Genomic DNA, 24348 nt, shown 5'->3' with positions numbered 1-24348 from the left:
TATCGGGTTCTTTTAAAATCTACCCATCCGTGAAAAATTAATGAGGGAAATTTCTAATGCGTCAAATACATGAGTAGGGGAATAATTGGATCAATTTGTCAGATGATTATTAATAAACCTTTTATTGAATTGATATCTATGGGATTGTCGCTTTTAATATGTATGTTATTTTTTTCTTGCCTCGATAAACCATGACAAGAATATCTTTATATCTTGATTAATTGCAAAAAGGTTAAAAATATGCATGATTTGACAATTGTTGATGTCTTGAATGAAGATTCATGTTGTTATTGAATTGGAGGATGATATTCAAGTTGGGTTGAAAGTGTGCATGCTTTAAAAAGGTAATATACTCGTGTTTAACATACTTTACGTGTCATTAACTAATCTTGCATTTCGGTAATTTTGTATTGCAATTGAAACTCGTGTACTTGTAAAACATTTGTGCCGAAATGAAACTTAATTATCAAAGTAGACTCGGGTAATGGGGTTAGGTTATTCAATTCGAAGTACAAACTACAAAGTATGTTTGTAGCTCAAAATCACTACCTAAAAATTTTCTTTGTCGTACCTCATTCATTTTTCCTCCTATTTCACATTTATCACGCAAGTATCTGAGTATTCTACTACCTCCGTTTTTTTATTATTTGCAACGATTTGACATAAAGTAGAGAGAAAAGATATCTAATCGTTGCAATTAATATGAAACGGAGGTAGTATATACATATTCGGTATTCATTTCATACCCGCTCTTGTGCAACATACTCCGTATCTTTTACATGTAATTGACTAAAATAAATTACTACTGTAATTTTCATTCTTTAATCTGAGCCCTTCATTGACCAGCCTCCACACTTCCAATTTCACACTGCTTTTCTCCCTTCAAAATCCCCCACCCATCTTTACATCTTCTTTCTTCAATCTTTAATTTCAATTTAATTGATTTCTTCCTTTCATACTCAATTAGCTGCTTCAATTAATTCTCAAACGACCCTTCACTCAACTTTTAATTTACAGTTTGATCTTGGGTTTTGCGTGCTCGTCTTCAACCCCAACAAATTTATCAATGGAAGCACAAACCCTTTCTTCTCCATGGCAGTTCACCTGGTCAGTCTTCCTTCCTTTCTTTCTTTATTAAATTGATTTTATTTTTTCTTGCTATCATGAGTAAAATCGTGATATTCAATTTATTTAACTATTATATCTTGTAATTTTTGATAGTGTGTGTAACAATTTATTGTGTTTTTTTAAATTTGTGAAATTTGTGGGAAGAATTTGAGCTATTATGAAAGTTGCGCCCCAAATTACATGAAGTTGAAATGGGGTTTTGTAATTACGTTTCTAGATTGCATAAAGATTGAAGCTTTGAATAATTAAAAGGGGGAAAATAGAATAAGGAAATGCTGTCGTTTTAAAATGGGGGTTAATTGTGCTTCTTGTATGAGATGGGTTTGAGGAACACCAATTTTGTAAGTGTTCAATAGAAACTGGAGCTAGGTCTAGGTTATTGGAGCAGGATGCTCCCTAAACTGCTTTGTAGCTAGGGTGTTGAGTGATTGTAGCCTAATAAGATCGAAATTAAGGAGCTACATTTGTAGATTGAACTTCAAAGATATAACAATTATGTTTAAATTCGTGTTATTGGACGACTGTAGCATGTTTTGAGCTGGGGCTCGTAGGAGTACGAATTCTCCATCCCCTGACTATGCCTGCTATAAGTATATGTTTATGCATTGTATACTAGTATAGTAATTTGACTCTTTGTAAGAGTAGGAGTCTTTGTATATAGGTGCACCGATTTAGTAGTTTATGAAAGATTTGTACAGTAAAGTCCATGATTTTGGCTTGATTTTTCTCTAAAGTGCATTTTGGATGTAAGTTGCTTTTGAAATAAGAATGAACCTGGTCTAGCCATCTTTGGCCACTAAATGATCTTAGTGGGCATGTGGAAGTATGCGTAATTGAATCCTAGAAGAAAAATCAAATTGTTAATAGCATTAATTTGATGAATGTATGCGCTGGTGTATCAAGGCTGTTAAACCATAAAGCATTTGTGTTTGTGGTGTAGTCTACAAAATCAGTGCTGGAAAGCCTTTATGGCGTTGTTTAGGAAAATGATTTAGGCATCATTAAAAAGATTCTTATGAAAAGTAATGAAAATTTTGTGACAGCTTGACAAATTCTTGCTATTAGTTGCTGTTGAAATACTTGTGCAACAAGGTCTGTGCTTTAGGCAATGGCTTGAGTAATCAGTCCAATCTGAACTTTGAAGGGGTTTTAATGAGGCTTATATAGCTTCTGTGTTTTCAAATGTTACTGAAGTTGTTTTGTGTTGTTTAAGTCATTGCTTCAGGTTTCCTCTTCGGTATGCTGAAATTCATGAAATGCCATCTTCCTCTTAGTTTTATAACAAGACATCAATTTGTCGACCTTTTGTGCAGTGACTTAGAAGTAAATTTTGAATCAGACGAGAAGGCTTGCATTGTGTGTGCAGCTCTAAATGTTGATAAAGAGGTGAGTCTTTTTGGTGCTTAAACCATCATAAAAATAATTCTCAAATGTTTCCTTAAATTTTTATGTTAATTCGGGCATATCTTTCAGTTGCAACCAGATAAAGTAAAGAGGGTGATGTCAGTTTCCAATGGAAAGCTTGTAGCGTGAGTTTCTTTTCCGAGTAAAAAAATGTGTTTTCCCTTCATCTTTTGTGTTGCTTTGAGAAACCTAAAAAAGGGATATTTTCTTCTGGTTTTGATTTGATGATTGGTGATTTAAACATATTTTACCCTATGTTGCTTGTTTAATTGTGAATCTCAGTCTTTCATCACTCTTACCAGCATAACATTATCAATCATTGACTGAGGTCACTGAAGAGCATGTGCAACTTAATTTTCAATTCTTTTTTCTTTTCGTCTTTGTTCTAATGACTTGTCTGCACTTTCTCATCATTTCTTTTTCCTATCATTTTACAGGCATTTCGAAGCAGTAGAAGCTAGACTTCTTCGTGCATCATTCAGTGCTTTTGTGGATGTTCTGACTCTTGCAATGAGAACTATCGAGGAATTCAGTCCAGAAAAGGGATTTTGAGACCTAAACTTTAGGTTAGAAAATATGATCTTATTTATCCAGACTCATATTGCTCGAAATTGTTTTCAATCATTGATGGAATGCCCTTATACAATGAGTTGCTTTACCAGAAGTGGGCTGTCTTGAGAAGATGCTGTACTCAGCTACTTAGTGTAATTGATTCTGTATACAAGCATGCTCTCATGATATAGCTTGTAGTTCATTCTATTTTTTTTTTTTTTTAAATAAACAGTTTGTAATTCTTCAGAGCCCCTTAGCTAGTACTAAATCTAATTTGAAGAAAAAAAAACAGGGTGTTAACTTGAAGGTTATTTTATCTCCTGTATGCATGTACTCGATTTTTTCTTCATCAACCTCGCTGTTGCTGTGTTAATTATTGTTTTATTGAAGATGAGATTCATTTTGTTCATGGTTATGAAAATTATGATCTTGCAGGTGAGATATGAAATGATCATTTTGATTAGTCTTGAATATTCTCCGTAATATATTACAGCTGCTGAAAGATTTTTCTTGGTTTTTTTTTTTTTTTTTTTTTTTTTTTTTTTTTTTTTTTTTTTTTTTGACGAAGAGATCTATAAATGAAATATTGCTTTCATTTATAGATTTTTCTTTACTTAGTTTAGGTTGTAATGTTGCTTTTCATTTATAGATTTTTCTTGGTTAGGAGTACTACTCAAGACATATGTAAAATGTAATCAGTGATTGAAGAACCTTCAAAACAACTTCTTGAAAGTCTACGTTGAATTGGAATGTTGAACAACAAGAATCGTATTACTGCTTCAATTTCATCATAGTTATCTACACTTTGTGGCTTTATGCTAGCAACTGACTCCTTTTTAGTAAGCATTTTTCTGATATATTGTCTAACGTCTGGCAACTTAGTAGTCGAGAACTCATGAATAATTAGTTTGTGAACGTTCAGAGCAAATGAATATCACCATGGCAGTTTCATCATATGTTCATCGAAGACTGGTGGATTAGCTTAATTGAATGAACAAAAATATACTTCGTATGAGCCAGGAAAGAATATACAGTATGCTGTAGAAAGATGTCTTTATTGTAGATGTGAATGTACATGACTACATAGTTTTGCCTGTTAGGGAATCCTTAACTCCAAAGAATTTAATTTGACAAGCGGTAATTATCTCTTTTTCTTGATTTGATTATATCGTAAATTACATTAGTTATTGAATTGAGACTTTAACAAAGGGTGAAGGACCTTGTATTAGTACCAATAAAATTCATTAATACGAAGTACTGTAATACATATGATACATAGCAGCTGAATGATGGCTTTAGCACATCTCACATCTTATGTGGAACAAATTACAATTACTTTCCGATGTAAATATTAGAATAAATAATAACTGCAAAATACTGCCCATGAACCGTATTCCGGGGCTTCTTTGTGGGCAAATCTCATAGTTTATCAGTATTCATCCAAATAAGTAAATAATGTTTCATCTTTCTTTGACTTCCGTCTGCTGAGCAATGCCTTGAGCAGACGCTTACTTTTGCTGGGGTGTCGCTCAATTTCCTTTGGCTTCTCCTTCTCATCATGAACTCGCATAGAGACTGATTTCCATGACTCTGAAAGATACTGTTCATACCATACAAAGTTCCACAGATTCAGATAACAAGCATGGTTGAAGTTAAAATGGATTTAAGATGCTGGAATTTCCACAATACCATACACATTTTGAATGCTTACCCGATGTCTTTCAACAGCAGAATTTGGAGTTGTGGGCCTACTGGATTTTGGTGTTGTTGGTCTTGAAGCAAGAGACCCAGAACGCAAAAGAGGAAACCGATGTGGTGAAACTGATCTTTTGTCTGATTATTGACAAAATTACCGTAATGAGTAGAAAACAATATGAAAAACTGAAAACCCATGTTACGAGTATAAAAAAAAAAAAAAAAAGGACGAAAAAGTAACAAAATATCTAAAGTAAAGACCTTGTTCTTTTTTGGGTGTGGAGCTGGTAAAAGAGAATGATCCAGGTAACCGGGATGGTCTAGGAGCAGGCGAAGTAGAGCGCCCTCTTCTGCTTAACATGGTACTCAAAAATTTAGTCAAATGATTAAAAAAAATATATTAAAAAAATAGAAAAAAAAAAATGAAGAAAAAGCAGTACTAAGACAAGTCCAATGAACAAAAAAAAAAATCTTGGAAGAAAGATTTACCTGATAAAGGAGGATGTGTCTCTGATAGAGGATGGTGTCTCTCTAATAGAGGATGGTGTCTCTCTTAATGAGGATGGCGTCTCTCTTAACGAGGATGGAGTCTCTCTAATTGTGGATGGTGACTCTTTTATTGTGGCTCTAATAGCTGGAATGAACAATTAAAGAGCAATAGGATGATTAACATTAGTAATAAAAAGGCAGCAACAGTTTGAACAAGAGTGAAACCTACCACTCCGGAATTGAAACCAGTCATCTTCATCTATGCCGCAACTTCTGTATTTCAAATTTGCAAGATTGCTGCTGTTCATGGTCTGACCAGCTGTTATAAATATAGCAAAGCAATATTAACATTAGAAAAACTATGTCATTGTAAGTATTGCACGAGGCAAATGTAAGGGAAGTTATTCTGAAGTTCACAATCACAGACAAAGAGGATCGTATTCTTGCCTGGTAATACATATCTTTTATGGTATTTTGGCGTATCTGTAGTTGATGATTGCTGGGCCATGCCCTCCCGATCAATATACTCTTGGCATGTGCGTAATCTCTAAGACAAAGGACCATAAAAATGGAAGGGTTAGAGGCATGTTAAACTACCCCAACTACAGCAGAGAGGTTGTTCTGGTGAAAAACAGAAAAGACATTCAAATCGCAAGAGTTTTTATTGCCTTCACCATATCCGAAGCCACAAAGATAAGTATTATTATTTATGGGCCTTCTGCAAGTGTTCATTGACACAAAACAGGCGAACTGCTCCAAGTTTTAGATGGTCACTTATCTCTTTTAATCATCAATTAATTCAACATGTTTCAGGAAGTAAACAAATACAATACTATGCAAACATTAGGGTTATATAATTTTATACAAGTATATGATTTCCTGCTCATCACAAGCTTTACAGTGATAAAATTAAGGAGCCAGCAACATACATGTGTATGATGGGAAAACAAAATTTTACCTGTTCAATGCATGACACATGAAATTCTGTCTCGGAGGCTTCTTCAACTTTTTCTTCCAAAAGATCATTTACCTTATAAGTTACTGAACCTAAATGGTCTACCGTGTTCACCAAAGCTTTAATGGCATAATCCTTTAATGTCTCAATAACTCTGCATGATAGGGCACAAAATAGCAAAAATTAGTGAAAAACTGTCAAAAATTAGACAAAGGTTTCCTCCAAATAATCAAACTGCTAGCGCCTTACAATTGCTTTTGATCGTCATTTGTGTAAGATAGTTCAAAGTACTCAGCCGCTGAATACAGCTGAGTTCGCAAATTCTTCAAATCCTAATTACCAATAAAAAGAAAACACTAAAATGATTACAGTTATCCTACTGAACCTGGCAACGTATCTTTGAAAAAACAAAATACTTAAATCTGCAATTTCAATCTATAGTCCATAATTTCAAACCAACTAGAGAAATAAATAAAAACCACGAAATAGCATTGATAAGCACAAGTGTCTGGTAGCACACAAAGCAAGTTCCATTGCACAAAAGTAAGCAAGTACGAGGATTGAGGAGAATACCTTAAGACTGTCAGCAAAGAGTAGACTTTGATGCATAGACGTCTCATCGTAGTTGGAAGTCCGATGATGTATAGGCAGAGTAGCGGCAGAACTTAGAGTCTCCATGGAGGAGAGCAATGAACTTCAGAATTCTTTATCCTACAACAACCACCACCAATTGTTCAATCAATTGCCCAAACTAGATTACTAGTGAAGTTGAAGAATGAGAAGGAAATTCCAAATATATAGCTCCCTTAACTCCTGTGGTCCTCCCTCCACCCCCATGATATAGGAAAAAGAAAAAGAGAACATAAAATCGCTCTTGAAAACACCTTTCGCATTTTATCCTATAGTTTATGTTCATTCAACTTCTGCAAAAGGGAAAAAAACTACGAGTAGAGAAAAGTCGAAAACCCATTTGTGACCTAAAATTGACAGTTGTGCAAAACATTCCGTTTGAATATCCAGTAGATGCAACAGCAAGAAGCCAAGAACAAAATAAAGAATTAAAGGAATAAGGAGATGGACATTAGGAAATGACTTTTTTATAGGGTACGCCCACCCGGTAATCTACAATCTACTAAACTCTGACTAATCCGAATTCCATCCTGACCATGTCCCAAATGAGGGAATCACTTTGTGTACAGAATAACTTCAGAGTATCATAACAGGAGTGTTTAGAGTAAAATGATATCTAATCACTGATTTTCAGCAGGACATGTTGAAAAAGTAGTATTATACTAATAATTATCCATATTTCTGTACTACCCACAAAGCAAAATCATAACTAAACTGCCATTTTACAGATTAAAAATAAATTAAACAGCACAATTTGTCTCTTCACTTTGTCTGAATCTTCAGCAATACTCACTTGTTAAAAGAGAAACAAAATGCCAAAAGTGTTTCCCTAAATCCTTAAAAACACCAAAAATTAAGATTTTTCAGACATTAAAGAAGAAGAGTAGGAAAGAATATCCAACCTTCACCAAAAAAAAATTAGAGGTACAAAATAATAATAAGCATTAAAATCAGAAAGACCCCACCTTTAAAAACTTTGCAATTAGCAATAACATTTCATAAAATCAATTTGTCACAGTCCATTTATGCAGTTCTCAGACTTCAACTGTCATCTTCTTGATCTTATTACACAATAAAAACAATTTATTTCCTTTATTTAATAATAAAGTTTTCAACAGCAAAAACCATCAAATTAAATCATAATCCAGCATACCCAACTCAATAAATTCAAATTCTAAACACTAATTCATCAAATTAAACCACAACTAAACACATTCAACTCAATCAAACCACATTCCACCATACCCAGCTCAAGAAATTTCATACAATTAATTCCACAATTTAAACAATCACAGTAAATAAATAAAAAACTTCAAAATTTTAACAGTAAGAACAAGTCATTATAGAGAGGAGATCAAACCTTGATTATAGGATCCTGCGACCAAACTACACCCAAAGTTTCAACCTTTTTTGCACCAAAATTTGGCAGCTGACTTGAAAATAGAAGCAAAGAAAACTCCCAAAAATCTAGGAAAAACCAAGTGAAAAATCAAATAAAGGGTATATAATCAACAGAAAAAGACAGGTGAAATTAAAAGCAAGGTCTTTGTTTGGGTTTGGTATGGAAAAAATTAGGAAAACCCACTAAAGAAAATGACAAATTGAGAATGAAAAAATTGAAGAAGTGGAGTTGGAGTAGGAGGGTATTAGAGGGGAGCACGTCGGAAGCAGAAGAGCAGGAATTGGGTTGCTTTCTAGCATGGAATGCGGAGTGACTGGGGTTTTGAAATTGTACTAATTCTTTAATTTTGATTTTAATTTTATGAAATTAAAATTATAAACTAGAGATTTGGGGGAGTTTAAGTGAGTATGAAAGTATCAATCATGATTATGGTTAAGGTGGGTCACTTTATTGTTTTTTTTTTTATTATTTTGATTGTTGTTCAACGATTCTTTTTCTTGTAAGTAGGTCAGCTCTAATTCTGTTCATGGGTTGGTGTGGAAATTAGAATAATGGGGTTGTTTCTTGTTTGGCTATGTGAGAATGTTGCAATTATCCCATCAAACAAATAAAATACTTCATCTTGTTTACGTTGCCAGTTTCTAGAGAGTAGATCGGATAAAATTGGCTCGTGGATAATGATTCAAATTAAATTTAGATTGTACCTATAAAAAAAATTTATTTACGTTGTTTTGCAATATGACCCCAAACCAAAATCGATTCGAACAACTTGAGATAAAGTAAATATCTTATATGATATCATGAATTTGAGTAATATAGTCCACAATAAATCAGGTTACTCGATTTACGTTAGGTATATGTCGGGTTGAAATCATGTTGGTCTGGTAATAGGTCGGCTCCAAACATATTAGATTAAATTGTCGACGTCGGGTCAAATTGGTATTAGGTTGCGATTAGGTCACAAATTCATATTTGGGTTAGTTTCTTGCTTCTAGTCGGTTATGTGTTTTTGGTTCTTGGAATTTGCGAGTCAAATCAGGCATTATAATCTAATACGGTGGAATAAGTAGGGGCTTTTTTTTTTTTTTTTTTTTTTTTGAATAAATCATTTTTTAACACCCTACCCCAAACAAATATTCAAAAGATCAATAGCATTGAATTATTTAGATTTCATAAGTTCCACTCCATCATATTTTTTTTTTACAAGTTCACTCTATCATATTAATCACCCCTTTTTACTTTCAAACGCTCCAAAAGTAGACATTCTTACACAAAAGAAAGGATAAACAATATCATAAGGCCACTTTATTTTTAGGCACAACTTTAATAATTGTACAAAAGCCAACCTCACAAAACTTAACCCTTTTAAAGTATAGTATGATTAAAACACTTTTCCTAGTTGAATCTTTTTAACCCTATTGTATAAAACACCTCGCCTCATGTGAAACTATATATGGTCTTTGACTCTTTGTAAATAATTGTAATTGTAGAAAGGGTAAAACTTTTGAGTATAGATTATAGAACTAGAGGGTGGCAAGCAAATCTAATTTTAAGTCATAAATCACTTTTGGTTGGTTTAGTGCTTATGTACAAAACAAGTAGGGACAAAAATCATGACTTGAACACTAGGTTTAGGCGCTGTTTAGTTCGTCTTATATTTACTTATCTGGTCTGGTCTGGTCTAATCTGGTCTGGTCTGGTCTGATCTGATATGATCTGATCTGAATGTCAGATTTGACCAAACTTTGACCTTACATATATGATAATCTATACGGAAAAAATATATCAAGTGAGCTCTTGTTAGATTCGTAATAATGCATATTTTATTAATATGTGATTTTCAGAATTTTTTTCATTACGAAATTAAAGATATTTAGCGATAAAAACTGCACATAAAGCGATGATCAATAAGTAAAAATAAGGTGAACTAAACAAAGCCTTATTTTAGTACTATCTCAAAATTCATTATTTACATTTGACTTCTTTTTTGAATTTTGATTCTTCCATCTTTCTCATGTGTTAATTTGCACGTGTTAATTTGCACTCTATATAAATTGTGTGGACAAACATCTATGCCCCATAGATAACCTCTGGTCTGCGAAAATTGCGGAGATGAGCATACTTGTACAAATTTATTCTTCCATATAAGTTCCATACTTTAGTTTTCGGATGACAATTGACTTAATTGATTGGATTCATCACTATCACTTTATAGGATACGAGTATTGTTTAGGTGTACGAGTACTAATAATAAGGCCCTCTTTCAAAAATAAGGCCATCTTTGAGCAAGTATTTTATTTGGGTGATGTTAGTATATAAAAAAAGTTTAGAAAAATTTAAGCTCGCTGATTGGGCAATGATTTTAGCATAACACTTCGTAAAATTGAATTGAAATCTTGTCTTTAAAACCAATCTATTTTTAAAATTGTCTTGTTTGTATTCAAAAATAAATAAATTAAACGATTGGGCTAAGTTGAACCATTTCATATCAACTATAGATTAGAACAAATTATTCGCTTGTCATGGACCTTTGAACTTTTTTAACCACACCATTAAGGGCCTATTCTGATTTACTAAAATGAGCTGAACTGAACTGATTGGAGTTGAGGTGAACTGAACTGAATTGTTTATGAGAGAAGGAAATCGGGAACTGAACTGAACTGATTGGAGCTGAACTAAACTAAACTGAACTGAAATTAAGCTGAAGAGAACATGCCTTAAACTGATTGGAGCTGAACTGAATTGAAATTAAGCTGAAAAGAAAAGGCCCTAAGGTTCATCTAAAATGGCAAATGGGACATACATTTGGGGAAGGGTGGAGTATGTTGTCATTTATATAAACATTAAATACATTTCTTAAAATAGGAGTATGAACGTAGATTAATGTAATTAACGTTTATAGCTATTTTTATTATATATACTCCGTAGTACTCCGTATTTTCTAATTTTAAGATTCTTATATGCAACCCTTGCTGTTTTTGGCTTTCTTGATGCAAGGCTATGTTTATAACTCTAAAGGTTAGTATATACAGAGTATTATCTAATATCACTAATTCACCACGGAGTATCCTTTTTTTTAAAAAAAAAAAATACAATACCTCATAATATATGTAGTAAATTTTTTTTAAAGGATTACTTTATGAGGATTGGTATATGTAGCCCTCAATGTTAAAAATAAGCATGTTATATCTTTTTTAATATAGTATTCGTATTAATTTATAAATACTCGTATTTAATGTTATATACTCATATTTTTATTTGTATTTTTTTTTTCATTTTTAACTTTTATGTGTAGTTTTAAGCTAGGATTATGTATTACATTTTCCTTTCTTAATTTATTTATTTTTTTAAAAAAAAAAATTAGAAAAAATGAAAAGATTCAAAGAATTCCTATAGAAAACATGATAAAAATTAAAGAGCCGCCAACAAAAACCTAGAAAAAAGTAAGATAGGCATCGTGTACAGTACAAGGAAGGATAAAATAAGGATGATGATTAGATTTTATCAACAGCAGTAAACTTATTACACTGGCTGCTCATGCGCAGTGCCTACTTTAACCATTCATGATTACAATTTATTTAAGCGTTAACCTCTTTATTTTTACTGTTTTTTAACCCCTAATATATCATATCCAATTAAATTCACATAACTTACTCTTTAAACATGCAATTAATTAGTAACCTGTCGCAACATACACCCGTGTAACTGAAATCTCCCCACTAACTAATAGGAGTACTTAAATTATTCGAGTTATTCCCTCCCCCCCCAAAAAAAAAAAAAAAAAAAAAAACGAGTTATTCCTTATTATAATTATTTGCATTAACAATTACTCCGTATTATTATTTTTATTAAATGAGTACGAAGTTAGAATATACTTCGTACTAGTTTATCCACAATTTTTAATAAAGCTTATGTCTAAACGTAAGAGATTAAAATGGTTACCCTTAATTTATTTGATCTTACACGTCTCGTATGTACTAGTGGCCATATTACTCCCCATCTCATATGTTGATTTTGAAAATGAAATTTTAGGATTTGAAAGTTACTCATCGATTCAACAAATTAAAACGCATATTAACTAACACTATGAAAATTTTGATTACTCCGCATATTTTTATACTACATAATCCAAACTATTTTTATGAAAAAAAAAAAACAATGATAATTGATAAATATTGATCATAAAAACAAAATTGAATATGAAATGTGAGGAATTTAATCAATTATCCAATTATGCTCCGTCCATTTCCCATAAGCATAAATTTACCACAAAATTACTAAATTAAAATACTTACATAAGTGTACAAATTAGCAAATTTAGGCCAAATCCATTTCTATATAAGTAAGTGAAAATATATTTACACAATAAAAATAATAATGTACATGCATGCATGTATCATATGTATGAGTTTATGAATAAATAAATAAAACTCCAAAAGGTACGATTATCTGAAAATGAAAAGTGAAAAACAATTTAATTACTCGCATCAAAAAACATATTAATGCATCCCCCCTTTTTTAGCTATTGGTAAATTGTCTTCCCAATAAATTAGTTATTTATATAGTAACAATTTACAATAAACAGTATCACAAGAATATAAATTAGTATCACAATAAACTCTCAATTTAATCATCAAATATTACCCTTCCTACTTCTATTTATCTTTGCAAAAAATATACATTTTCCTACTTCTCTCATCACTCTCTTTATACTCGATCATTTTCTCCAATCAACATGGAAATTGCTACTAATAATTTTCCTAATACGGAGATTCAATGCTACGATGACCTTCAAGACTGGCTCTTTTCGGAAGATAGTTTTGTACAGCAAAGGTACGTAACATAACATAACATAGCATAAAATGAGTATCCTACATACTATGTACTCTGTACCATTTTTAGTCTATTGTACGTGTTACTAGCTATATATTGTTGTAAGAATATAATATATTCGTAAGACCTTAATATAATTTTGTTACTAACCTAAATGAACTAATTTAATTTAATTTAATTTGTAGGTCATTGCTTGAAGAATCTTTACTTCTACCACTTGATTCAGATTTTCATAATTATCTTGTTGATTATCCTTCAACCAACCAATCCATAAACAAGTTAGGTGATGATTTTGAATTATGGGATATATGCCCTCCCTTATGTGAAGAAGATGCATGGACGAAGGCTCTTAGACAACTTCCACCTCCATTACCTTCATCTCTTCCTTCCTACGATGATCAATTTTCACTTTCCGATAATATATTGAACGATCAATCCTTAGACACGGTCGTGGCAGAAGGTCTTACTATGCAAAAACAAGGTAACAAAATAGTGAAAGTTTGTGATGATGAAAATGAGGAAATAATTAAGGCGACGACAAAGATCAAATCGATTAGCTATGAAGAAATAAGGAAGTATTTCGAATTGCCGATTAGTAAGGCAGCTAAAGAGTTGAATGTAGGGCTAACAGTATTGAAGAAGAGGTGTAGAGAGTTAAACATTAAAAGGTGGCCTCATAGGAAAATCAAAAGCTTGGAAGCTCTCATCAATAGTGTCAAGGTACGTCGTATTCGTATAATTCTTGTTATACATGATACACTTAAGTATAATTCAATATTATTTACTTTTAGGCTCGATAAAAAACTTGATTATGATTTATGAATGAAAAAAGAAATTATAAGAACACCTTCTTTAATTTGTGATTGTTAATATTATGCCAATTAGTATGAATGCATGAGTCATTGATGATTCATTCAAATTTAATTTGCATAAACACAAAAATTGCATCTAAATACTGTAAATCCCAAAAAGAAAAAAAAAGAAAAAAAAACAGGTTAAAAATTAATAATGTATTTTACAATAATCTACTGGTGTACATTATATATTAATGAAAAATGTTAAATATAGATTGATTTACATACAATTACACTTTAAAGTATACGTAACGTTATTGGTTGTCACTTGTCCCTATAATTTAATGCTTCATGAACATGAAAACTTAGATGTAGATTTTTTTTTTTCTTTGCTGCGTGTGATTGAGTATAGGTGTATAGCTGTGCTTTTGGGGAAGTGTATTTATATTTTTGCCTAGCATCAATATCTACTATAGTAGATTTGATCAATCATTATTTCGTTATTTATATTTAATAAATTGCAGAAATTATATATAGTTGATAGCTAGATTCTAATTTTACCATAAAAAAATTGAATTTGCTAAGTTTGTGAATTGTTAGTTTGTTTATAAAGTATAAAGCTATAGTCTATATAGATCAATAATATGGAATATCGACTAAGGTAATTGGTATAATTTCAATGTACTGTATTCAAAACTAGAAATTTACTAGTCTCCATCGATATGTTTTTTTTGTGGCTATATGTGCTTGATATTTATCCCTTTTCCGATCTTAAAAACAGCGTGGTCTTATTTTGAATCTAATAATGATATTATATATGATGTATACGTGTAGGAGCAAGGCATGGTGAAGATGGTAGAGCGTTTAAAGGAGGACAAGAGGAAACTTCATTTTATGGCCGAATTTGAATTAACGGAGGAAACAAAGAGGCTAAGGCAACAATGTTTCAAGGCCAATTACAAGAAAAGGAGGGCCTTAGCTTTAAACTATGTTTGACACATATGATTAACTCCAGTGACATGATATTTTGATGTGATTTAATTAACTGACGTAATCTAGTGTGTAGACTAGATTAGGAGGAAGTATATTTTGGTGTTAGAATTAGATTTAGTATTAGTATTAGATTTAGAATTTTGGCAGTATGTAACCTTGTAGCTTGTAACATAGTAGTAATTCTAACAGTTTACTATCTTTGGTAAACTACTTAGCTTAAACATTTGGATTTCCTTTTTACCTTCTCTTCTTATGATATTATGATGTAAAGAATTCTAAATTATAAGTTAAAAGACCTATCTAGTATTAACAATTCGATCTCATCTCATAAAAAAATACTCCAAATGAGCCCAATTAGAAGTTAAACATCATAGTTTTGTATTGGACTAGAGTTTAAAGTTAAAATACTTAACAGTTAACTCAAAATATCGGACTTAAAAAACAATGAAAGTTGAGGTTTGGTTAGCTTTAAGTATTACACTAGTATAATCTTTGACCTTTGTTTTCCTACGCGTAGGTATGTTCTTAACATAACATACTAATGATATAATAGATGCAATAAATCTACAATTATATTTTATATATCATTTTATACGACTTAACACAAAGAATACATTATAAGAAAGCTATGCATAATCTAAAATTTATGATGCTTCAGATCTTTGCTTCTCCTCTTTGCGCCGACGTACCACTATTTGCTTAAGGTATTCAAGGATGTTTTCCTACAATTTTTTAAAAACAGAATCATACTCCATATTAGACTATTAGATGCAATTAATACGTATGTAAAATATTAACACTTGTATATAATAAGAAGGAATTGAAATGTTTAGCGGTAAGGTAAGAATTTGAACTTACAAATACACGAGAGCTTGTATTTGATAATTTGTGTAGACTTCTTTTTGATCGCCTTCTAAATCTTGTTACTTTCACCTCGATATCCATCTCATTCATAAAATCACTCCCACCAATACTGTCATTCCAAGGTGAAATGCCAGTATTGCCCTTGGTAAACTTTTGATTCCACTTTGTAACATTACCACTGGCCCACCTCCTCCAAGGCCCAATTAGTCTTTTCACATCATTCTTCTTACTCTTCCCTTGATCCATTACCATATTTTCTTTTATATTTAAGCCCAATACAGGACCAGCATTTGGAATTGGGCCCTCAAAGCAGAACCTTTGAGACAGGGATCGGCCCAAACTAGGCCCATCTAAAACAGTAGTTGGGGAGGAAGGCATATGGGCCACTTTAGCCTCAAGGCCCTCAGCCAACATCCTAGGAGGAAGTTCTAAGCATCTAACACTCTTGGGCTTCTTACATGGGCTTGAACTGTTGGTGAATCTGGGCTTTCCGGGTGCTTCCTCCCACTTGAAGGGAATGGATGCCATGGGGTGCAACGGTGGTGTCAAAGTCCATGGTGACTCCGGCGCGATTCCCTTCAAACTTGGGAGGTTTGTGAGAGATAGCTTTGGTGGTGTGGAAGCTAGTTGATCACCTAATTTAGGCCCCATACTTCATAGAAAGATCCAAAAGGACGAGTATACAATTCATGCACAACAATGAATGTAATTATGTGCAAGGCAGACTCGTTCCATTCAATCCTTATTTAAAATAAATGAGAATTGAACTTGTTACCTTACATTACGTACCAATAATACATGATGTTCAAGATTGTTTGGTAAAAGCCGGGTTTTGATTAAAAAAAAAAAGGAGGGCGAGGGTAGTAACGGAGAAAGATGTATGAGAAGTATGGTAGTTAAAGGTTTTAAGTTAGGTATATATAGAAATGCATGATAATACATTCATAGATGAGAGGAATGTGAAAAGGGAAAGAGTTAGGAATTAGAAAACGCTCCTAGCGCTATATAACTCACGAGGAATATGAAGTATTAGCAAATTTTATGCAATAAATAAGGCATTTGGACCATATAGTACGGCTAATATTTAATAACGTTTAAATATTTATATTTAATGTTTTATATGGTCATAAAAGGGGTGTTTCAAATTTTAGAGGGAATGCTATCAACGGTCACATTTTAGGCGTTGAAGTTGTTAGTGAATTCTAAATTGTTATTGGTGGATTGTATGGATAATTAGATGAAAATGGAGTTAGTTGTTCCTTTTTTCTCTTACTTTAACATCATGATTAGAAACATTATGCTTCATTTAGAAACCTGATTGTAAGGAAAAGGCTTGAAAAAATAGGTAAAATATTTTAAGGTTCACAAGTTTAAACTTGTCATATCACATGAAATGACAAATCCACTGCATTACTACTATTTACAAAATAAACACGTTAATGTAGTTTTAACATATAATGTGAAAACCATATTCAAAGGGAAAAGAACTAAAGAAGATGTATCAGAAATGTGATAAAAGTAGTACTTAATAGAGTCGTGTATGGGAAATTGATTATGACACTCCTCTTTATGAATAGAGCATAAAAATGTGTTCTTATAACAATAGTGTCAGAATCAATTTTTAGAGTGTCAAAATTATTTTTTAAATCTGGGTTTGACCTAGGCTTATTTCCACAAATATAACACACTAAAAATAACTCGACTTTTAGAGAATCATTTTACTTGTCAAATTAAAATTAAATTAGATTTACTAAATTTATGAGTTTCAGTTCATATCTTTGAAGGGCCGACCATGTGAAAATATTTTAATAAAGAAAAATCAGAAAATTCAAGGTTTTGTACGAATAAACCTCTTTATATGAAGATACTCAAGATAGGTCCAGATGTTTTTTTTGAAGCTGTAACTTCAATGTCATATCAACGGTCATAAAAGATATTGCCTGAAAAATTTAAACAAATCTACCAACATTTTTTAGAGAAATCAATTCAGCTACAAAAGCTGGTTGTGCAATAGCAGAGAAACATATCCTCTAAATTTTCTTACTTCTAATGACATTTTATCTATGCTTTATAATTGTTGATTACAAATTATTATAATCTTAGCATTTTTTGTCAATTGGGTCGTGTTTTACAGCATTGATTTACGACTACTACAAATATCAGTGTGTTTTTTTTTTTTTTTGTTGCAATTAGCACGTTGATATTTTAAGTGACGGATATATGAAATGAAAAAAGTTAGTTAAGTGAACTTATTTTAGAATAGCGACGATGCCTTTTTCTAAAATGACATTAACTCGTTAAAGAATGATACGAGTGACATTAGGATCTCAGGAAAACCAGATGGTCCTTTCAACTGAAATTACTTTCACACATCTTGATAATTTTAATCCACTAAAACAGGATCATACTTGCATATTGGTGTTCTGTTTCCGACCACGAATTGATATCATAATGAGATGTAGACACCTGAGTTATCATCTGCACTACACTATGACTGATACAGCTGACAAATCCAAAATAAGTTCTGCAAAGAATGTTCTGAAAACTACCAAAATACAGCTAAATAACTAGATTCTCCAAATATCTGATCTGCAGCAGTATAAAACAAACACAGAAGTATATTTTTATTGAGTATACTGTATTATTTTGGATAGCTGTTTATGTACAAAGTCACATAAGAACATAAGGCTTCTTTTCTTGTTGCATCAATTGACTGAAAGAATATACATTCAATGTTTTTCATACTACCTCCGTTACATATTATTTGCAACGATTGGACGTTTTTCCTCTCTACTTTATGTCAAATCGTTGCAAATAATATGTAACGGAGGTAGTATTAAGCTAACAACCCTGAGTTTTTCTGTCAGATTCTGAAGTCATTACTTCAGAAAATGAATTCCCTCATAAGCTAATGTGCCTTCAAGATCACCAATAAGCCGAGACATCCTGACCTCAAGACCCCTTTGAGCATCCTTAAAGAGACACTGCATTGTATCACCAAATCGCTTCATATCAAAATTATCAGGCCCGTCAAGCTCACTCGTGATCCCAGAAACAAATCCAGCAGCAATTTTGGACTGTACTTCCATCAGTTTTTGCCCTGTCGCGACTATAAATCTCTGTAACTGAAATGTTTCCTCGAGGAAGTGCTCAAGCTTCTTTGTTTCCTCCTTTGTTCTTTTGGAACTTGATACTCTTTGTTTTAAGTTTAAATCCTTATCTTCCTGAAAATAACAATAGGAATATGGTTTAGCAAATACAGTATAGTACTTGAAATGCTGACAGTCTGCATTATGCGCGAGATATGTATGAAGCTTACCATTCGCTTGCTAAGGTCATCGGTCTTCTCTTGAAGGGATTGATATCTACTCACTTGTTTTTTAAGCAAAGAAAGCAGCGTATTAAAACTCTTAAATTCATTGCTTTCTTGATTTCCTGTTAATCTTTCAAGCATAAGCAGCTGCTGGTTTAGCCGCTTGATCTTGTAAGTAACTCCCAAGGCATGAAGATCTACTTTCCAAGGAGATGCATTAACCTTGTTCAAGCACACTTTTGCTTCTAGAATGTGTTTCTCTTCAATGTCTTCAGTGGAGGAGAAAGAGGTTGAAGAGGTATGTTTCGATGAAGAGTCTCGTTCCACTGGTTTCTTAGTCTCTTCTTCCACCACACTCTTCTTTGGTTCTTGGTCCTTCTCATCTGGTTTTTTCTTTGTGAATTTAAACTTAGACCAGCCATTATCATCATCTATCGAAAGATTCCTCCTAGATGAATGTTTTCTTGCCTTTTGAACACTCAATTTGCTCAATTGCACTGAAACCTGATCCTTCAAAGTTTTAAGCTCTACTTCTCGGTCTGCCAACAAGGACTCCAATCTCAAGTTATCATCTCGGAGTTGGGACAATTCTTGATTGTAGTCTTCTGTTTTCGACTGCAACCTCTTTGACTCTACTTCTGCACTCAGTAGCTTCCATCGGCAGGCTTCTAGTTTATCTTCCTTCATCCGTATTTGCTCTTCCAAAGCATCTAACTCTAGCTGATGCCTCTGCTCAACTGCATTATGATACTTTTCTGCCTCAGCATGAACCCATTCATCCAACCGCGTTGCTTCATCTGACAGTCCAACAGCAACAACATAACTCAAGATCAATAACAAACATGAAAATTTACAAACTTTGTACTCTACAGCTCAAAAAATTGAGGAAAATTAGTTCAGATGGATAAGCAAATTACAGATGAAAAGAAAGATGTTAAACTGTCATCATGAGAAGATTAGAGTGTAAAACTTACGAAACTCAGTATGTTCTTCAGGAAATCGTTTTTCACTCTGTGCAGAATAAGTATCCTCAATTTCTTTTCTAACTTCAGCATCCAATTCATCAAAAACAGCCTTGCGTAGCTCTGATTTGGTGCTCCCTTCTCTATTCCCATCAGTCGGAAAAGCCTCTAACAGTTTTGAACTGACTTGCCTTGACAGCAAATTTCTCAATGTGTGTCTTTCACTTCTTGAACCAGGAAAACTTCCCAACCTTTCTGTTTTTCTTTCACCAATTTTCCTTTTGGGTTTGAATAGCTTGACCTCTTTCAGAATCTCAGGTGAGTCCACCTTTATTCTCCTCATCAGTGCTGATAAAATCTTATCTTTTTGCTCTGATTCTTTGCGCGTTTTCTGAAGCTCCACTGCTAACTCTTCTACCATCAACACCGCCTCTTCCTTTTCATCGAACAGACATTCAAGTTGCTGCTTAGCACCTTCCACTTGCCTAAGCGTCCTACTCAACTCAGCTTCTAGCTGCCTTTGGTTAGACACAAGCTCAATGAAAGCCGTCTTATGCTTCAACAGCTCAGACGAATGATCTTGAGCTTTATTCTTATTAGTCTCTCTCAATTCCTCCATAACAGCCTCAGTAGACTTCAATTTCTCTTCCAACTCGTTCCTCTTCTTCTCGTCTTCCTCCAACACCTTCTCCTTAGACTTAACCAAAACTTCCATTTCCCCAAGCTTCCTATCCAAATCAGGAATAGCTTCATTCTTTCGTTTATCAAGAATTCGTAAATCATTCAAAAGACTCTCAACCTGATGCCTAAGCCGCCTCCTTTCAGCAAACCAGCCTTGCTCTTGTGCAGCATATATACTAGCAACTTTATCATTAGCTTTAGCATCCTCACTTCTTGCTCTTTTCAACTCCATGATCTCCCTCTCAGCAGCCTCTAGCTTACGACGAAGCTCATGTTTTTCGATCCTCTTCAATTCCTCACCCTCCTGCACTCTCCTCCACACCAACAATCCCAACAGATTAACACTCCCTTGCAGCATCTTTTCCCTTGTTTCCAAACACATTTCATCATTCATTTTTTCACTTGATAACTTCTTAAGAGCATAAAAGGCACAAGATATACCAAAGTACATTGCACATAAACTATCATCTCTAACTTCGGACACAAAATCACATGATTTTGACACACCCTTCTCTTCCATTACCAAGGATTTGCTTCACTGCCTTAGAAATTCTACAAAACAACATCAATATTTTTCTTAAGATCATAAATTTGACAACAAATTAACAACCTAAAAATTGAAAAAACGCATTAGAAATGTAAAAAGAAAACTTACAAGGAACCAAGGAATAATTGCTTCAACTGTGATGCAGGGTATCTCAGTACTTAAACAGTATCATCTGACATTAAATTACCAAAAATTAGTTACAGAAAACTTAAACAGAAATGACAGATTATGAGTGGAAAAGAACATGATAGTTTTTGTCCTGGAATTCAGTGAAAGTTTAAGACTTTTTAAACCCAATTTGCTGCTTTATTTTTCCTTACATTTTGAGTACCTTTTAATTCTTTGATCCCCACATTAATTTTCATTCTCTTACAGCTCTAAAAACCTGGGCTTTTCAGGAGTTAAAAGGCACTAGATTCCTGGGTTTTTGTCACCATTATTTGTTATAGAAGAAAATTGAGTGTGAAAGGAGAGAGAAAAAAAGAGAAAAAATAAAAAGGGTACACACTAGCAAATTGTTGTACAATTTCCAGAGTGTCATGAGTCTTTAATTAAATAGACAATACATGGCCACAAAATCAAGGGATCTTTTTGTTTATTAATATCTTATCTCTACTTATTATAAGACTTGTAACAACCTACATTTGGACTTCTTTATAGTAATTGTATTTCTTAGCTTAATTGAATTAGGATCATCTCCATTTATTTTAGTTCAGTGTTATATGAGACCACCTTAGCTAGGATTAACGGTAAATAAGATGATATATTTCTCCATCATGCATATCCGACCGTCTTATTAAAAACTACGACTAGAGCGGATATGGCTCCAGGTTGCCTCCACCTATATCATGTCTGCGCTTGATTTTACACAAAGTAATTAACCTGACACTATATTAATATAACTCCAAACCAATTAAGGCATAATCACAAGAATTTGCCATCTTTGGTAGCTCATTTCCCTTCTTTTTTCTTCCCAAAATATCCTCTTTTTTCCTAGACATTTTGAACTGCCATTATATCCAACTTTAAAGTAAGAAACACCTTTAAAGTTGGGGGTGATATGTGTAAAAATTTCCAATACTAAGTAAAAAAAGTTGATTATAACATTCACCCACCATTCACCAACATCTAAAACCCCAAACATCCAACTTCAATGCACTACTTGTAATCCAATTGAAACCACACAAATTTGCTAAAAACTAGTCAAAATAGATGGACCACAAAGTTCAGTAAAAATTCACCAAAACCCTTTAAACTCCATAATCACATTAAAAAAATACACATAAATAAACACTCCTTACCTAAAATGTTGCAACGTAGCATTAAAATCCCATTAAAAAACACAAATTAGTCAAATAAGTAAAGCCATTAGCAACAAGATTAGAATATAAACACTAATTAAAATAAATTATCTAATGCTATTACATGGTATTTGTACATGTATATGGTCCAAGAAAGCAACAACAGTCAATGAAGAGCATATTATGTAGGAAATAAGATCAAGCAACGAAATTGAAAACCCATCATTTTCAATTTATAATTATCAATAATATGATGAATCCACCTAAGAAACTCAAGGATTCATGGGTCCTACACACAAAGGTAAAAATAAAAAATAAAAATTGGAAAAAAGGCTTCAACTTTGGTAACGAGACCTGTAAAGCAGGAACTTGTTAGGCAAAAGTAACACAAATCCTAATAATTAAAGGAATTATTTAATCCCATAATTCCAAAATAATGAGTTTAAATAGTAATTGAAATTCTTCTAATTATTCAAGATCTCCCCTTGGGAGTATAGACAATAGTACTACACTTGTATATGTCATCATTCATTTTTTTTTTTTTTTTAATTCTTATTAAAATAAAATAAAAAACTAAAGTATACATAGTAACATAGAATATAGAAATGGAGAGAATGAAGTACGAGTACCTTATACGATAGGAACTGACTTTAGGGTTTAAACTCAATCCAAATATACAGTCTGAATTGATCTTTGAAAAGTCGGAGATTTTCCATGTTTTTGTGAATTGTTTGAATCCAATTATACGGCTTAAAAAGTTAAAAGTTTGTGAAAATGTGATGATAACATTTTTTTTTTTTTTTTTTTTTTGGAATTCAACCTATGAGTAATAAGCTTAATTTTGACAATTTTGTTTTTGACAAAATGTATTTTATTAGGGTAAAAATCGGAAAAAGGGTTAAAAGGGGGGAAATGAAAAAAATAGGATAACTTTAGGAAAGATAGTGGGTGGTAATTGATACTTTGAGAGCTCTCAAAGATCTTTTGGGGCGAGAAAATACAAGTTTATCACCTAAATAAATTAATGGCAAAACTATAAATATATCAACAGTAGTAAATATAGGTTACAAAATCAAACAGTTGTTGATATAATTACAAAAATGTCATGTTGATTAGACAATTTCATTAATTTATTTACAATTTTACCACTTGATAAACGAATTTAGATCAACGTGATAACTTGGGACTCCCTCATTTTTAGGGTTTATGGCTTATTATGAATTGGGATTTGGGAATAAGGCAAAGTGATTGTTGGAAGGAAGGGTTGTTTGTGAATAGGGGATAATTAAGTGTGATGATTTTCTATCAATGATGATAATTCTTGATAATCATAATATAAATTATATTTCCATGAATAAGACCCCATTTATTCTTTTACAAAAAATAAAATAAAACCCTTTTAATGAATAATTTCATAAATGGTTTACTATGAGTATGAACAACAAAATCAACAATTTGTAATGTTGTGTGTAATCTCTTTTTTTTTTTCTTTTTCTTTGATTTAGAGAGCCACAAGAGCAAAGGGAAGAATCGATCCCATGATTTCTTAGAATTGAGAGAGAAACTATAACTACTTCAGCTATCTCTCGCTCTTTTTTTTTAGGGTCTTACTAAAACTCTAAAAGTAGATAACTTCAATTAGGATAAAACTTGGACCCTCCTCCCATAACATCATTGTGGGTCCAAATTCAAATTGATTGGGATTGACATTCTTTGTAGAGATCCACATTTTGGTGCACCCTATAAAATGTAATATGGGGGGTATGTATGTATGGTCGTATGGAGCAAGAAAGGGGGAAGTTCTT

The 24348-nt window shown here is 32.6% G+C and overlaps 4 protein-coding genes across 7 annotated transcripts; 1 reads left to right on the top strand and 3 right to left on the bottom strand.

Moving 5' to 3' along the window:
• The first annotated feature begins 762 nt into the window (after positions 1-762).
• LOC145564310 (uncharacterized) lies at positions 763-3493 on the top strand. The gene is made up of 4 exons (XM_081624627.1): positions 763-1107; positions 2442-2514; positions 2602-2657; positions 2970-3493. Exons 1-4 carry the CDS (start codon positions 1067-1069, stop codon positions 3082-3084), a joined length of 285 nt encoding a protein of 94 aa, XP_081480753.1. The 5' UTR covers positions 763-1066; the 3' UTR covers positions 3085-3493.
• Positions 3494-4315: 822 nt separating this feature from the next.
• LOC145564309 (protein ABIL2-like) lies at positions 4316-8580 on the bottom strand. The gene is made up of 10 exons (XM_081624626.1): positions 8214-8580; positions 6797-6934; positions 6473-6555; positions 6227-6377; positions 5716-5815; positions 5498-5587; positions 5269-5413; positions 5041-5129; positions 4796-4917; positions 4316-4684 (listed from the first exon to the last, which is right to left on the bottom strand). The coding sequence occupies exons 2-10, from the start codon at positions 6899-6901 to the stop codon at positions 4514-4516; spliced, it is 1056 nt and encodes a 351-aa protein (XP_081480752.1). The 5' UTR covers positions 6902-6934; positions 8214-8580; the 3' UTR covers positions 4316-4513.
• A 6892-nt stretch (positions 8581-15472) lies between these two features.
• LOC145564308 (uncharacterized) lies at positions 15473-16547 on the bottom strand. The gene is made up of 2 exons (XM_081624625.1): positions 15734-16547; positions 15473-15597 (listed from the first exon to the last, which is right to left on the bottom strand). Exons 1-2 carry the CDS (start codon positions 16388-16390, stop codon positions 15520-15522), a joined length of 735 nt encoding a protein of 244 aa, XP_081480751.1. The 5' UTR covers positions 16391-16547; the 3' UTR covers positions 15473-15519.
• A 1811-nt stretch (positions 16548-18358) lies between these two features.
• Positions 18359-21740, bottom strand: LOC145564307 (uncharacterized). 4 transcript variants are annotated; one of them, XM_081624623.1, is made up of 5 exons: positions 21351-21740; positions 20027-21247; positions 19059-19849; positions 18589-18963; positions 18359-18487 (listed from the first exon to the last, which is right to left on the bottom strand). In XM_081624623.1, exons 2-4 carry the CDS (start codon positions 21213-21215, stop codon positions 18619-18621), a joined length of 2325 nt encoding a protein of 774 aa, XP_081480749.1. In that variant the 5' UTR covers positions 21216-21247; positions 21351-21740; the 3' UTR covers positions 18359-18487; positions 18589-18618. The 4 variants fall into 4 exon arrangements, with proteins under 4 accessions (XP_081480749.1, XP_081480750.1, XP_081480748.1 ...); XM_081624624.1 differs by lacking the exon at positions 18359-18487 and having other exon boundaries at positions 18497-18963; positions 21351-21414; positions 21563-21740; XM_081624622.1 differs by lacking the exon at positions 18359-18487 and having other exon boundaries at positions 18497-18963; positions 21351-21414; positions 21574-21740.
• Between the last annotated feature and the right edge of the window lie 2608 nt (positions 21741-24348).

The sequence above is a fragment of the Chenopodium album genome, chromosome 10, assembly GCF_948465745.1.
Source record: "Chenopodium album chromosome 10, dcCheAlbu1.1, whole genome shotgun sequence".
NCBI classification, from domain to species: Eukaryota; Viridiplantae; Streptophyta; class Magnoliopsida; order Caryophyllales; family Amaranthaceae; genus Chenopodium; species Chenopodium album.
Note: the sequence above shows the minus strand (reverse complement) of the source record. Positions and strands in the feature narration are given on the sequence as shown.